We start from the raw sequence: 16,594 nt of genomic DNA, 5'->3' as shown, positions 1-16,594 counted from the left end.
TGCCAATGATAAAATTTGAGCTTTCAAATGAAAACCAGAATTTTAAAAATCTGTGCCTGCAACTTTGTGTCTGACAGCTTCCCAAAAGTTAAAGATTCTTCTGAAAAGATTGACAGTGATATTAAAGAATGTGATCTTTTTTTGAATATTTTGTAATGAAATGTGTTAACACTTGGGGGTATCTGTGTAATTCAGTGAACTAATATTTTTCAAGTGACATACAACTTCTGAGTTGTAGCCAACATAAAGTAGTAGCTGGAATAAAAGTATTTTAGATCAAGTTGATCTGTGTAGAGCAATGTTTAAGAAGATTTTGAGACATCAGTTTCTAGCCATGATGGAGTAACAGGAACCACCTGTCACAAAACTAGGTAAAACATTTATTTTTTAAAGACATTGGACACCAGGCAGCTCAGGACTGTCATCCTGAAAAGAAGAGAACTAATGACGTGAGCCCTGTTAAGGGCCCTCCTGTAGTCATCTTCCTACAGGGAACCCCCAGCAAAGCCTCAGCACTGTTACTGAGTGGAGAAGAGACAGAGCAATTGGAATTTGAGGGCCAGGATGATAGGAAGGAATAATCTATCCAGAGAAGGGTCTATAGAACTCTGGGGAATCTCATGGAATCTTTGGCTAAACACAAAGGCCATACATGTGTAGGCAACTCCTCAAGGCTGATCAAGCTGATACATAGCAACTTTAATATACACTAAAACAGAGCTTAACACTCTCTAAAGGAAGACAGACCAAAATAGAATCAAGAAGGTCTCCCCAAAGCTATCACATCAAATGGCTGAAAATCAGTGATGGAGTAAATACTAAAAACAGAGAAAAATGACATAGTTCCTATAGACCATAGACCAAAGATGAGATTAAATGCAACAGTCAAGTCAAAAACAACGTAAGAGGAAACAATGTGGGATCCCTGGGTGGCGCAGCGGTTTGGCGCCTGCCTTTGGCCCAGGGCGCGATCCTGGAGACCCGGGATCGAATCCCACTTTGGGCTCCCGGTGCATGGAGCCTGCTTCTCCCTCTGCCTATGTCTCTGCCTCTCTCTCTCTCTATGACTATCATAAATAAATAAATAAAAAAAAAAAAAAAAAAAAAAGAGGAAACAATGTCATCTTTGATGCCCCAAAAGACAAAAACTGCCAGAGAAAGATCCTTTAAAATGAAGGCAAAATTAAAGGCTTTTATTAGACAAATAGAAGGTGATAGAATTGGTCACCAGAAGAATCACAGTACAAAAAAGTGAAGATCCTGTTCAGGTGAAGGAAGAGTTGATAGCAATTAGAACTTTGGACCTATATAAGAGAATGAAAAATGCTGGAAATACATATGTGGGCAAATATTAAAAAAACATTTAAAAATTAATTAATAACAAAAATATTTAAAAAGATGACAGGTTAAAGCAAAAATTCTAATAATGTAATGTGGGGCTATAACATGTCAAATATATGACAGTAGCAGAAAGGACACACAGGGAGGGAAAAAAAAACGTTCTATATAAGAATAGGGCAGCCTGGGTGGCTCAGCGGTTTAGCGCCACCTTCAGCCCAGAGATCGAGTCCTACATCAGACTCCTTGCATGGAGCCTGCTTCTCCCTCTGCCTGTGTCTCTGCCTCTCTCCCTCTCTGTGTCTCTCATGAATAAATTAAAAAAAAAAAAAGAAAAAGAAAAAGAAGTAATACAATATTATTTAAAAATAAACTGTGATAAGTTAAAAATGCTAATCCTCACAAGCCCTAAAGCAACTGTAAAATAAATGAACAGGAGTATAGCTAATAAGCCAGTTTTGGTAATAAAATATTCAACTGATTAAAAAGAATGCAGAAAAAGAAAATGAACAAATAACAGGACAAATAGCAAGATGGTAAATTTCATTCACACCAATCTTCTTAATTGTAAATGGCCTAAGCACTACAATTAAAAGACAGAAACCATCAGACTGGATAAAAAAACAAGACCCAATTGTATGCTGTTTTACAAGAAATATTTTGTTCCTTTTGTCTGTCATTACTTAGCAATGTATTAAGTGAAAGTGTATTAACTTGGCTAGGAAAGATTCATACCCATCTCAGGAGAGTGGTTACTTCTAGAGAAGGGATGAGGATAGAAATGGAGAAAAGCAATTCAACCAAATCTGGAATGTTACACTTAAAAAAAAAAAACAAAACTAGGGGTACAGGGAGCTTCTGGCATGGCTGGCAAGATCCTGTCTCTTTTGTCTTATATATACTGTTTTCCCTATTTGTGTTACTTTGGATAAAGAAGTTCTGAAAAAGATCAATGGTAAACACTGATAAAAATTAACATTTGTTAAGCACAAGTAGTGGGTACATTGATGTTTGTTAGGCTGGTGTCCATATATTTCTGTATGTTTGAGATATTTAATTACAACAAAGGTTTATGCTGGTTATCAGTAAGCAGAGCTGTTTAGCAGATTAATTTCATATTATGTCCAACTGTTGGTTCAATTGTAAGGTCATACAAACCTGTAAAAATGGTTTGACTTGAGCAGCTCTACAGCTTCATATACTTTGTGGATAGAAAGTAGATGAGAGGCAGCCTTGACATACTGATCTTGAAAACACAGCTGTTTGGCAAAAGCTTCCACAGCCCACAGCCACACTTGGTAGCCAGCTTTAAAAAAAAAAAGGCGGTGGTTAAATAAGAAGCAAGTTTAAGAAAAAACAAAATAAGCAAATACATTCAGGTTGAAAATGCTTTGGTTTTAGTCAGTATATTAAGTACAACATTTAGATACTAATTCAGTTGCCATTACAGATCATTTGCTTCATCTACTCTCCTTATACCCACATTTTAAAACTTTAGTTTTTTCTTTGATTACACAACACATACAAAATAGTCTAAAATTAAAAATGTACAAACAGTATAGAAGTCAGGACAGTGATTACCCTTGTTGGGGTGTTGTGAAGACTTACGGAAAAGCAGCATGGGAAGCTGGTAGTGTTGGTAGTGTTATACTTCTGATATATGGGTGTGGGTTATAAGGGTGTATTGTGAAATTCACTGTCAGTCAGGACAATGATCTGTGTATACTTCTCTCTATATATAGTATTCTTAAGTACAGTTAAAAAACTGGGCATAGCATAAAAGCTTTCCTTGTTATCCTGGCATCCCTCTACCCAAAACATCCAAATTCCTTTCCCTGGAAAAAACCATTATTACTAGTTTCTTTTGAAACCTTTTTGAAATAGTCTACAAAGACACATTTAAATAAAATGAAAGAGTAGTAAACACTGTTGCACACCTACACCTTGATTCTTTTCACTTACTATACTTTGGAGCTCCATTCCATATTAGAATGCACAGAGCTGCCTCATTCTTTTATGGGAGCTTCTACTGTATAGAGGTACGAGATTTAACCAGTCTCTTATTGATGGACAGAGAGCTTCTTGTGATCCTTTGCTATTACAAATGCTGCTGTAATGACAGTCCATGTATACCTGTCATTTTGTTGAGTACCGTTTAGTCCCAACACTTAGAATTGCTGAGTTAAAGTAATTAGACATGGCCAAACTGTCCTGCAAGAGTCCATCTTTTTTTATTTATTTTTTATATTTTATTTATTTATTTGAAAGTGCATGAGAGAGACCATGAGCCAGCGGGGGGTGGGGGTGGGGTGGGAGGAAGAGGGGGCAGAAGGGGCGGAGGGAGAGGGAAAAGCAGACAACCCCACGCAGGGCTCCATCCCAGGCCCCCAGGATCATGACCTGAGCCAAAGGTAGATGCTTAATCAACTGAGCCACCCAGGGCCCTGAGAGTGTCCATCTGTAGTAGACTCATCCTCAAGGTGATAGCACTTCTGTTGAAAAGAACATACCAACTGGTGCCATAGCTACAAGAGTGTCTGTCAGCTCTCCTCTTTCTGCTGCAGTCTGAAGAACACCTTTGAGATCTCCTTTCCAAAGCATGAGCTGGTGAAATAACTCAGGGTGGCCATTTTCCAAGTGACCCTTTCCTGTTTGGAGGAGATAGAATGTTGGGAAGATGTTCAGAGACCTTTGCACGGACTTCTAGAGAAAGAAAGGCTGGAGGAAAGAGGAACAAACTCCCAGAATATGTTGTTGCCGGGTGATGGGAGAGTCATCTCCCAGTGTTCATAATGTGGTGCGAAGCCCACTCAGTCCCTTAGTCACCCATGCACTCTTACACTCAGAGTGAATACTGTATGTTCAGGGTCCTATGACAGATGCAAGGGGTGTATGCGAATGTACGGTTTGGGGAGCTCAAAACCCAGTTAACCAGCATGCAAAGTGAATCATTATTGATGCCACAGGATGGCAGCCATAAAAGAGTTAAGTACAAAGTGTCAGGGAAGCATAAAGATAGACTGGGTTATGTTGACTGGACTTGCCTCACCTTCAACCTCAATCATTCTGTACAGGGCCGCCCGGTCTGTAAAAAGCCCCAGGTGAAATCTTTCGTCAAGATCAGCAGACATATCCTCATTTAGTTCTGCTAATTAAAAAAGACAAAGTGAAGTTACTGTTCTCTAATCTTCCAAAAATACGTCCAGAACACCCATTTCAGACAGTGAAAAGAAGAGTCTTATGTCCTTGTTTACCCTAACAGAGACCCCTGCTGGTTATAAGGGTAGCAAAATATGTGAGTTTGTTTAGCTCAGCCTTGGCAAAATCCAATGAGACTATTTATTTATTTATTTAAGATTTATTTATTTATTCAGAGAGAGCGAGAGAGAGGCAGAGACACAGGCAGAGAGAGAGGCAGAGACACAGGCAGAGGGAGAAGCAGGCTCCATGCAGGAAGCCCGACGTGGGACTCGATCCCGGATCTCCAGGATCACACCCTGGGCTTCAGGCGGTGCTAAACCGCTGCGCCACTGGGGCTGCCCCAATGAGACAATTTAGTTTGCAGTTTGCTCAAAGATTTTGGAGGGGGAAAAAAGGGAATATAAAAAGTCAACCCCAGGGATCCCTGGGTGGCGCAGCGGTTTGGCGCCTGCCTTTGGCCCAGGGCACGATCCTGGAGACCCGGGATCGAATCCCACGTCGGGCTCCCGGTGCATGGAGCCTGCTTCTCCCTCTGCCTATGTCTCTGCCTCTCTCTCGTTCTGTGACTATCATAAATAAAAAAAAAAAAAAAAAAAAAAGTCAACCCCAGATTCAACATGTATTTTAAATGCAGTAAAAACTAAAAAGACAAAACGAAACTAACAAGAAATGTCCTTGATGTTCACTAGAATCCTCTACAAAAGGGTTCAATATTCATCTGCTTTTTAAAAAGTCAAATGAGGTTGCCTGGGTGGCTCAGTTGGTTAAGCATCTGCCTTTGGCTCAGGTCATAACCCCAGGGTCCTGGGATCGAGCCCTGCATCTCCCTCTCCTGCTCCCCCTGCTTGTGTGCACATGCATGCTCTGTCAAATAAATAAAATCTTTAAAAAGTCAAATGAGTGATTTTCCAGTAAGGTTAATAAAATGTATAACTATCCAACTAGGTGTATAAGTTATAGGAAGTCATCAAAATGTCCCCCCAAAAGGGCTATGTATACAAAAGCATAAAATATTTCTGGAGGACAAGAAATTGGCAATAGTGTGGCACTGAGAGGAAATATAGGTATTAGGGTGAGAATGTAAAAAAGATTTATATTCTTTTGGACTCTTTGAATATCATTTTATCATACGTACCTGGTTTCAACATGTCAAATTCAAAAATAAAAAATATATAGTTGCTCAAATATCAAAATAATAGGCATTCAATTGAGGGCCTTGCAAAAGTAAAATAAAAAAACCTTCTATAATAAAAACTTCTACCAAAATTTTGCCATATTAGGGGTATACTTCCAATAAGCGAATACTTTTTTTCTACATGAAGATACTTTTTTCTAGGGAAAAGAGAGTTGAAGGAGTTGATTCATGGTAAGATTCATTAAGCCATCATACCAATTCTGGCACATAGATGGTTGGTAACAGCTCAATTTATAACAGTAAATCAGAGCACTGCATCTCGAAGTCATTGGGGAGTGCTAACAGTGGATCAGAAAGGGGAGCTTGGCAATGGGGTCTGATGGAAGGGAAGGCTGGAAGATAATGTAGAAATACAAACAATTTTACACATTTGTTTGCTCGTTCAAATATACAAGCACCTCTTAGGTGCTAGTTCCCAGAAGACTATGTATGGACCAAGGAAGCCTATTTTTGTACCTTTGGAGTGTTTTGCAGTTGCTAATACCAAACAGTCCTGATGGAGCTCCTCTTTAGATCTGTGGTCCAGGCTGGTAGTCAATGGAAGCATGGAACGAGCTTTTCGCTTCTTGGTTAAGGATTCTGAAATGTAATAAAAATACAGACTTTCTGAAGAAGATCTGGTCAGAATCATAAAAATGGATGGCCATTGTGTGACTGTAACCTACTGGAGAGATACTGCTGGGCAGAAGAAAAGTTCCTGTTCTTAGAGCTTTAAGTTAAATGAGCTGGCAGCAGTGTTTACCACACAAAATGTTGCTGTGAACACTTTGAACAATTAGTGACAGCTGCAAAAATGATCCTTCATCATTAAAATATTTAAAAATGTTTAAAATTGTATATTAAAACTGTTTAAAAACATGACCCCAAACCGAAACAATCAAAACACAAACACTTAAAACCTAGAAAACAAAGAAAAGCCCCCCCAAAAAAACCAACAATAAAAAACCAAACACTTCAGAGTTTTTGGTGGCACGTAATATTTGAGGATGCTTTCACAATATATTTTACTCATTAGACACTAACCTGGCTTCTCTTTAGGTGGTTCTTTCTTCAGTAAAGTGACTTTGTTATTAATGGTGACTTTTGACTTGTCAAAGCCTGATGAAACTGGAGTGCAGGTAACTGGTTCTCTAGAAGCTGTATCATGGGGGGTGAAGAAAAAAGTTTGGAGAAGAACAATGCAGAATCTAGTTCTTTTTTAAGTAATTAAGAACTCCATCAGGGTTAATAGTGTGATCTTATGTATTCCATAATATGAGATAAAATACTCTGGAGAGGAAATATAGGTAGTCTCTCTTTTCCCACCTCACAAACTGTCTGTATTCCAGGAATCTGTAAGTTTATTACTTAGACCTTTGACTAATTGGTCTATGGAGGCACTGAAGTTTCTAGTCCTCATAGTGTCATATCATAGGCCCAGGAGTTCTGAAACTGCTCAGATGACCAAAGACTTCTTACATATTTAGATGACAGACTACTAATTCCATGTTTAACTGTAATACAGAATATTAAGAGTTCGTGATGTGGACTCACGATCCCGAGCATACACAACCATGAGCTTAAAAAAAATCCATTAAACTTTTAGCTCTTTATTTTCCTAAACTATGGCTCCAACAGCCACCTCTTGAGGTGGACAGGGCCTGGATGTGTCTGTACCATATATTTTGGCCATTTTAATTCTGTCACATCAAAATATTCCATTTTAGGACTAAACATGGGTCATTCCTAATATCTATTTATATTTTTTGCTCTTTAATCATTTTAACAGGTAATAGGCACCACAGCTTAAAGATAAACATTTAAAGGTAAAAAAAGATTAAAGTACTACAATTTTATCCAGTAACACTTTTTTCTCTTCAAAGTAAAAACAGCCTACCTCATTAGAAAGCAGTGACAAAACCCTGAAAAACCGTATTCTGAGAAATCGGAGAATGGCCACTATAGCTTACCAGACTAGAAGAACCAAATTCATACATTTTTATTCCAGAAACAACAACAGCACAAACACACTAGGTACAAACCCAGTTGTGAGGGTGAGAACTCACAAGTTCCCAGAGCAATGGTAGCTTCTAGGCCAGACATTTGTATGGGACAGTGGTTTTTTTCAGTAACTGGCTAGATGTCACACTGTGAAAACTTTCCTGGTTAAGTTTCTATGGATCTACTTCCCTGGTTTCACTTTGCCCTGTAGTCTTGTCCTGCCCAAGTTCGTAAAAAGTGTTCTCTGAACACCTTCACTATTTCCAGCCCAGTCTTCCGTCAGATCCCCTTTCACACTTCAATGGAGTTTAGAGGCTTAAAACAACCTTTTAAGAAACTAGCAATATTTAAGGGCACCAAAGGTACCACCTAAGTTAAACAGATGGGACCATAAGTAGGTCAGAGGCAGAGAAGTTTCAAACTGAGTTAGGACCTGGCTTAGTTTACAGGTTATGCCTACAAAGTCCTAGCATCTGGGAAACACAGGATTTGGTCACATACCCACTGAGGCAACACCACCAGGAAACTCTGGCTCCCGGGCTTCCTCCTCGCCCTCCTGGTCCGACACGCCATTCTCAACAGGTCCCGAGCTCTCCCTGATGCTCTCATCTTCATTCCCATCACATACTTCCTGCTTTATAGGAGCTCTTGAGGTGGGCTTTTTCTTCTTTTTGGGCTTTGGCTTAGGTTGAGAGAGCCTTTTTTTCTCTAATTCAATGCTTTTCTTACCTAGAGGAAACACAGTTAAGAGGAGGACAGATTAAAATGTATATTCTCCCATCCAAGTACTAACCAGGCACAATGCTGCTTATTAGCTTTCCAGATCAGATGAGATCAGGTGCATTCAGGGTGGCATGGCCATAGACTAAAATATATACTTTTAGTTAAAAGCACTCTAGGAGGGATCCCTGGGTGGCGCAGCAGTTTAGCGCCTGCCTTTGGCCCAGGGAGCGATCCTGGAGACCCGGGATCGAATCCCACGTCAGGCTCCCGGTGCATGGAGCCTGCTTCTCCCTCTGCCTATGTCTCTGCCTCTCTCTCTCTCTCTCTGTGACTATCATAAATAAATAAAAATTTAAAAAAAAAAATTAAAAAAAGCACTCTAGGAGATTATCTCCAAAACTTCATCACTCTTCTTTTTGATAGCATTATCACCATTTCCCTTTCCTTCCCAATGAATTTTTAGAGTTGTATTTTCAACATGTTAACCAAACCCTTTTTAGGATTACATTAAAACATGAATATGACACACAATTATCACTGAATACTTATATATTCTATACACAGGACATTCTCCTACATTACTACAGCACAGCCATTAAAATCAGGAAGTTAACATCAATACATTAGTACTGTCTACATACTTTACTCAAGTTCTGCCAGTTGTACCAAGAATATCTTTTATAGCAAAAGGAAACAATCTAGGATTACATGATGTACTTGTTATGTCTCTCTAGTTTCCTTCAGCCTGGAACAGGCTTGTTTTGTTCTTTTAACTTTCATGACTTGAAACTTTTAAAGATCACAGGACAATTATTTTGTTGATTTCCCCCATGACCTGATGTCTGTCATGATTAAATTTAGGTTCTGCATTTTGGGCTGGCATACATAGGAGTGATGTGGTCAATACAACATTCAAAGTAGCACAACATTTCTATCTGTCCCATTATTTGGTTGTTTACTTGTCTTGTGAGTTTCTCCTTGAAAAATCATTTTTTTCTTTGTAATTACTAAGTATTTGCATCCACTAGTTTTATTATCCATTGATGTTTCTTGACCACAAACTGTTAATGTGATGATTGCTGAATGGTAATCTTCTGATTGCATCATTCATTCTACATTGGAATTCTCCTGTTCATTATTTTCATGTTCAGGCTGTGCCAGATTTGGTTAGTGGGAGTCCCTGTGAGCTAGCTTCTTTGTTCTCTTGACAGATCTCAGTTCTTGAGCACTTCCTTCCTTTGTGGCACCAGATGATGTTCCAGGCCCGTTCTGTATTTTTCCTATACCAACCTGGAATTAGCCATTTCTCCAAGAAGCTCTGGTTGGTCTCTTTTAACAGAAAATGATATTTAGAAACCAAGATCTGAGTGCTAGGTATACTTGTTACTATTTGAATGTTGTCCTCAGGCCTCTCATGGTTGTCTTCATTGATTAGGAAGGCAACCCATGCCAGTATATCACTGCCACTCTACATGAATGTCCCCTTTTCTTGACCTTGATCAATTCAGTTACTCTGAGAAACGGAGAAAGGGAATTAGGCTAGCATTTATAGGCTCCTGGTTCTGACTGACCTTGAGGAGGCCGGGAATGTTCTTGCATGGAAGTGAGCCATTTGTACACACAGAAGTCATCTGCCCCTGAGTAGATGCAGTCTGGATCCAGTGGGGACCATGCCACACAAAGCAGTCGACCTCGATGTCCTCGGAAATTGCACAGAGGCTCTTCTCGGAGAGTATCCCACACCTAAAACCACAAGGCACAGGATAGCACAGATAATTTCTGGTTATTCTATTGCTTTGGGGGGAGAGAAGTTAAAAAAGACTTAAAAAGAAACTGTGTACTTTTATTTCCCCTTATGACTTATTATTTCCTCTTACAAGTTTATTTTTTTTTATTTTTATTTTTTATTTATTTATGATAGTCACAGAGAGAGAGAGAGAGAGGCAGAGACACAGGCAGAGGGAGAAGCAGGCTCCATGCACCGGGAGCCTGATGTGGGATTCGATCCCGGGTCTCCAGGATCGCGCCCTGGGCCAAAGGCAGGCGCCAAACCGCTACGCCACCCAGGGATCCCACAAGTTTAAATTTTAGAAATGTTACTTCCTACAAGAGGCTTATGTACTCTGGGATGTAGAGACATTCTTATGGGGATGATTCTGAGTGAGCTTCTAATGGTGCTCTAAGTATTTCACTGTAATGAACCAGTTATTCTATGTTTTTTGGGCTGGGGGTTTGACATCACGAAGAGAATTTTAATTTACAGCCTATATCTGCATGTGTATGGTTCTTATTTCTCACAGGTGATTCTTTTGTCCCCATCTCTGGGAAATGATCAATTTCCTTACTTTCTTGAAATACTCCTGTCTCCATTTCAGAGGGCAGCCCTTCCTGGCTCCTAGCTTAGTTACAACTCTACATTGAGATGGACATCCATCAGAAGTTAGCTCTCCAGTTCTTAATGTCTGTTCTGGTTCTGGTATCTGAAAGTCCTACCTCACAGCTCTGGCTTGGCATCTCCTCTTTATTCTTTCTAACTTGAAGATTTTTGACTTACTAATTTATTATTAAAAACTGTTCATGTTTATAGCCACCGTTTCTGTATTTAAAATAGGAGCTAGTAGTTCTCACATCAGTTTAGTCCATCATATGACAGTAAGAATGAAATGTTAAAAAAATTAGAATTTAGCTAGTTTCTATCAATACTTTCCCTTTCATCTAAGTAAAACAGAAACAAGAAAACAAAAACAAAACCCAAAAACCCAATCTTAGCCTGCCAAGGGCCCAGATATGTGGAATGAACTAAAATGCCTTCTAGAGCTCAGAATATTCCTTTCTGTAGAAGATAACAGTGAGGGAAAGAATGTACACAACTGGGGAAAGGAGGGAAGAGTTCAAGTTAGAGTACATAGTGAAGAACCTACAGAATTAAGCACACAATAGTACCTGAGCTGTACCATCATAGGAAGCAGATACCAGCCTTCCATCATGATGCGGGCTCCAAGCCACACTGGTAATCTTGGCTGTGTGCCCTGACAGGGTCCGGTAGGGCTCTGTAATGGTCACTGGAGATTCAGGATTGCTCTCTAAGAGACAAAGAGAAGATGTCATTTTTACTAATAGCAACAACAAAAAGACACAGCAGAGTTACATCTTGACATGGACAGTCAAGATTTTGCCATATGCTTTCTAGATGACTTTCAGCAGGCAATATTATTTATTGGTTAAGACTATGGGCACATATGCAGTGAGGTATGCAGATAGGTTTACTGCAATAAGTTTTAGTTGTCATTCTGTCTTTCTAAAAGCCACCAAAATGAAAATAGTATCTTTTGCATGTGATATCAAGAAGGCTGTGTCATCAGTTTTATGGTAGCTGAAGACATATAATTCTGAATTTAATCAGGAGAAAATACCACATCAACCCAGACTGAGGGGACATCTACAAAATAATAGAGCAGTAGCCTTCAAAGATTAAAAAAAATAAAAAAGGCTTTGAGACTATTCCAGATATAAAGGACATTACTGGATCAACTGACAAAATGAATATGAATGATCGATTAAACCACTGTATTTATATTATTAAATTAACTGAAGTTCATAATGGAATTGTAGATTGACTGTAAGGTAATATCCTCATTCTTACAAAATACACGAATATTAAGGGTTTGGGTGGGCATGATGTATGCAACACAAACGGTTTGGAAAAAAATATGTATGCACACGCACCCACACACCTACAACCAAATGAATATGACAAAAGGTTAACAGTTGTTGAATATGTGAAAGATTGTATGAGAGTTCTCTGTATTACTCTTGCATCTTTCCTCTAAGTCTGAAATAAAGTAATATTGATTCTGGCCATTTTTTAAAAATCTTTTTCTGTTATTTGGTAGATATGAAATAAAAACCAAACTGAGATGTTAGTATTAAAGTAACACAGATCTGCACTGCTCTGAAGAATTGTTAATGCCTTCTATCAAACTGGATGCTTAATTCGGAATCCCAATAAGACCAGGATAAGCCTTCTAACATATCATGCTCATAAGTTACACACTGTCTGCTATTTATTGCTAGAAAAAACCTGTCTACACTTTGTTTTTCCACATTGCTTTCAACTTGAGGGAGCCACTCCTAGAATAAATTTTTTTTTTTGTTCTTATAGATAAGGATTCTCAAAAAACTATGGGAAATTCTAGAGAAAATAAAACTGTCAACTATTTTCAGTATGGCTGATAGCACATACTTGCAATACTCTGGAAACAGCATTGTGACAGATTATAATATAATTTCTTCATATCAGAAAAAAATAAATCTCACTGCTTCCATATTTTTAAAAAGCGCTCTTTTAACAACCACTTACATGGGGCTCCATCTCATGACCTTGAGATCATGACCTGAGCTGAAACCAAGAGTCGGATATGTAACCGACTGAGCCACCCACGTGCCCATCTTATTTTAAATAAGAAAAATATATTACTTTTGAAAGCAGAAAAAACAAGAATAACAATATCAAAAAGTAAATAAAGGTATAAAACTTGGAATGCAAAGCAGCTGAACAGTTATCACCCTAGTATGTAAGAAACCAAAGTTACCTATCACACTTTTTAGGTTATGCACATAAATGACCGCGTTGTTGGACCCAGAGGCCATCAGATAGCTCAGCTCCGGCTGACTGCCATGCTCATGATGCCAGCTAATGGTATTCACAAGTTTGTGATGCTGCTGGATGGTACATATCAGTTTCAGGTTGGGAACCTGAAATATTTCTATTGATCTGGAATAACAAACACATGCGACAAGAAAGATGGATGATCAAATTACAATCTAATATGCAAACACGTATCTTCCTTATCCCATTACTGAAATAAAGGTGAAATGGAATAGGATAATCCTATCTATCACTGTAAAGGTTATTCTTACAGAGAGCCAGATACAAAAGGCTGTTCTTTCAACAAATATATTCAGCTTTAAAAAAAAAAATCCCACATAATCTCTGGAAAGTTGTGTTTATCAGGCTCTTGTGATAAATGGTGCTATGGAAAAGCTAAAAGAAATAATGAACCAATGACTAAATTAGGATTATGTTGCTATGATCAACATCAGAAAGAACACAGTGAGGTCTAAAAAGCACTGGTGCCCAGGCTTATTTTAAAAAAATGAAGGAAGATTTAGATAGTACAGTGCAATAGATGAACATTTTGTGAAACATAAAACAGCCTAAACACTGAATAGGCGAACATTCCTTTGGACTTAAAATATCCAGCTTATTTTACATTCTTGAAGATGCAGAGAGCTCCTGGGTCTCTGCAGAGAATATCAAGGGCAGATCAGAATATCATCCCAACTAACATTATAGATGGCATGAATCAGCTTTTAATCAAATGTATGTGCAATTACAAAGTCTTTTTTTTTTTTTTAAAGAAACAAACACATACCCATCTTCATTGCCAAGAGCCATGATTTTTCCATCTGCTTTCCAGCTGATCTCTGTGTGTACAGGCAATTTGTACTAGAAAGCAAAACAAACCAATTGACTAAAAGCACTATTCTCTCTGCATATCTTACAAATCAATGATGACAGCATGAGAAAAAAAAATCCCTAGAGCTTAAAATGTTCTAATTACATAGAATTACTACAAGAGTTACTAAAAGCAAGCATTCTGACTGTAATTTCCTTAATTGGGACAAAAAAGAGACCAGTAAACTAAATGTTTATAATATCTAACTCTGTGAAATGAACTTCATTAAAATGATTTTTATCCCACATCAGAGTATGTAACATGTCCACTGGCTTGATAATATGGGGGTCATGTCTCCTTAACAAAAGCTATATACATGCTTTCCCAGTTTTCTTCCTATTTTTTTTCTTTCTCCCAACTGCTGGTGTTTCCCCAAGGCTGCCTGGACCCTCTTGTCTTCTTAATTGTGTCTTTAGATCACCTCATATATTCCCACAGCTTCTACAGCTACCATTCACCTGAAGGAATTCTAAATTTCTTGAGAGAGAGAGAAGAAAGTAATTTGAGTGAGCACTCAAGTGGGTAGTGTGGGGAGCAGAGGGAGAGGGAGAGAGAATCTTAAGCAGGCTCCACACCCAGCAGAGCCTGGTGCAGGATCCTGAGATCATGACCTGAGCCAAAATCAAGAGTGCAGTCCTTAACCGACTGAGCCACCCAGGCACCCTAGGAATTCTAAATTTCTAATTCCAGCCCAAACACCTTGTATGAAGTTTTTTGTTGTTGCTTTTTAAATTTTTAAAATTTTGATTTTTAATTTTTTTATGCCATAGGGAATATTTTTTTTTAAGATTTTATTTATTCATGAGAGACACACACACACACACACACACACAGAGGCAGAGACACAGGCAAAGGGAGAAGCAGGCTCCATGCAGGGAGCCTGATGTGGGACTTGATCTTGGGACTCCAGGATCATGCCCTGGGCTGAAGGCGGTGCTAAACCGCTGAGCCACAGGAGCGGGGCTTGAGACCACAACTCCAAGATCAAGAGTCACATGCCTTACTGCCTTAGCCAGCCAGGTGCTCCTCCTTGTATGAAGTTCTAATCCATATATTCAACTACCACAAAACTGAAAGCTCTTTAGGAATAGGAATTCTTTTTCATTCACTGCTGAATGTTAATGTGGAGATAACATTTAATGAAAGAATATAGTTAATAAAAATAATTCCAGGGCAGCCCCGGTGGCACAGCAGTTTAGCGCTGCCTGCAGCCAAGGGCGTGATCCTGGAGACCCGGGATCGAGTCCCACATCGGGCTCCCTGCATGGTGCCTGCTTCTCCCTCTGCCTGTGTCTCTGCCTCTCTAGCTGTGTCTCTATGAATAAATAAATTAAAAAAAAAACCTTTAAAAAAATAATTCCATTAATGATTATTATTTTTATGCTAGTCATTCAAAAATAATGAGCAATAAAAATGTCCATTTGAAAGAATAAGAACTCTCAACATGGGATCCCTGGGTGGCGAGCGGTTTAGCGCCTGCCTTTGGCTCAGGGCACGATCCTGGAGACCCGGGATCGAATCCCACATCGGGCTCCTGGTGCATGGAGCCTGCTTCTCCCTCTGCCTATGTCTCCGCCTCTCTCTCTCTCTCTGTGTGACTATCATAAATAAAAAAAAAAAAAAATTAAAAAAAAATAAATTATAAAAAAAAAGAACTCTCAACATTTATGGTTTCACTTCAAAAGACAGTTCTGGCATAGACTGATAAAATGGTAAGACAAAAGTGATTAAATGTGGGTATCTAGGTCAAGAATATAAGGGAACTATATGCATTATTTTTGTGCAAATCTGTAGTTATTTCACTAAAAAATTAAAAATAAGATGGTTATTTTGTCTTCAGCAAAATACTTTGCAACCAACCTTGGCTACCACATTATAGTAATTTTTACCAAGGTTTCACTCTGGAGAAAGTGGCTGGCCTGAAAGGGATGCTTTATATCCAAGATCTGAAAGTTTATCATAAATCAGCATGGCAACTGAGACAAAACTGTGTGTGTGTGTGTGTGTGTGTGTTTAAGTTCCTTGCTTTATTCAGGGATAAAGACTTCTAGTTATCTGTAATAAATCACAAATTCACTGAGGCTTTTAGGAACATCTAAGAAATCTGATGAGCATAATGGATATCTCTAATAATGGCATTTATCATATAAGATGGGAAATCAAGATGACTTTAGACCACAAGGACTCACTTTGATTGAGTTGGCGTCCCTGATGAGTTTGTTGATATCATAGGCTTCTCCACCAAGCTTCCAGGGGTTATGCTGTAAGACAATCCCTTCCCCTCCACAGCTATATAAAGTGAGGGAAGGTCTGTCTCCTTCTCCTATATGAGATAAGAAAAGAAAGCTTATCAGTTTTGCATTTCACCAGCTTAACTATTTGTTGCCATAGTACAACTATAGCATACCATGAGTTGTTTTAAAAATATTTCATTAGTACATTGGAATAAAGTCACTGTTCTTTGCATATGAACACAGCTGTTGGGAGAAGTAAAAAGATACACTAACTTTACAGTAATATTTATAAGGCAGAGTATTTGCTTTAAACATTCTCCTGCCATCCAAACAGTATGGGTGCCAAAGCTGGGATCAAAAAACATCTTCTTGGGGATCCCTAGGTGGCTCAGCAGTTTAGCACC

At 38.7% G+C, this 16,594-nt stretch overlaps 1 protein-coding gene across 4 annotated transcripts in view; it reads right to left on the bottom strand.

Moving 5' to 3' along the window:
* The window catches only part of GEMIN5 (gem nuclear organelle associated protein 5), a 40,232-nt gene that overhangs the window by 9,459 nt on the left and 14,179 nt on the right, over nucleotides 1–16,594 (bottom strand). For 2 of the 4 annotated variants that reach the window (XM_072824385.1, XM_072824388.1), the window contains exons 11-21: nucleotides 16,146–16,279; nucleotides 13,873–13,946; nucleotides 13,030–13,211; nucleotides 11,381–11,520; nucleotides 10,009–10,180; nucleotides 8,216–8,443; nucleotides 6,758–6,871; nucleotides 6,191–6,313; nucleotides 4,388–4,483; nucleotides 3,849–3,986; nucleotides 2,497–2,644 (exon numbers count right to left, since the gene is read on the bottom strand). In XM_072824385.1, coding sequence (XP_072680486.1) covers nucleotides 2,497–2,644; nucleotides 3,849–3,986; nucleotides 4,388–4,483; nucleotides 6,191–6,313; nucleotides 6,758–6,871; nucleotides 8,216–8,443; nucleotides 10,009–10,180; nucleotides 11,381–11,520; nucleotides 13,030–13,211; nucleotides 13,873–13,946; nucleotides 16,146–16,279 — 1,549 coding nt within the window. Of the gene's footprint in view, nucleotides 1–2,496; nucleotides 2,645–3,848; nucleotides 3,987–4,387; nucleotides 4,487–6,190; nucleotides 6,314–6,757; nucleotides 6,872–8,215; nucleotides 8,444–10,008; nucleotides 10,181–11,380; nucleotides 11,521–13,029; nucleotides 13,212–13,872; nucleotides 13,947–16,145; nucleotides 16,280–16,594 lie in introns of all 4 variants that reach the window. The other 2 variants (XM_072824387.1, XM_072824389.1) reach the window with 1 other exon arrangement.

The sequence above is a fragment of the Canis lupus genome, chromosome 4 (assembly GCF_048164855.1).
Source record: "Canis lupus baileyi chromosome 4, mCanLup2.hap1, whole genome shotgun sequence".
Lineage (NCBI taxonomy): Eukaryota > Metazoa > Chordata > Mammalia > Carnivora > Canidae > Canis > Canis lupus.
This window is presented reverse-complemented; position numbering and strand designations above follow the sequence as displayed.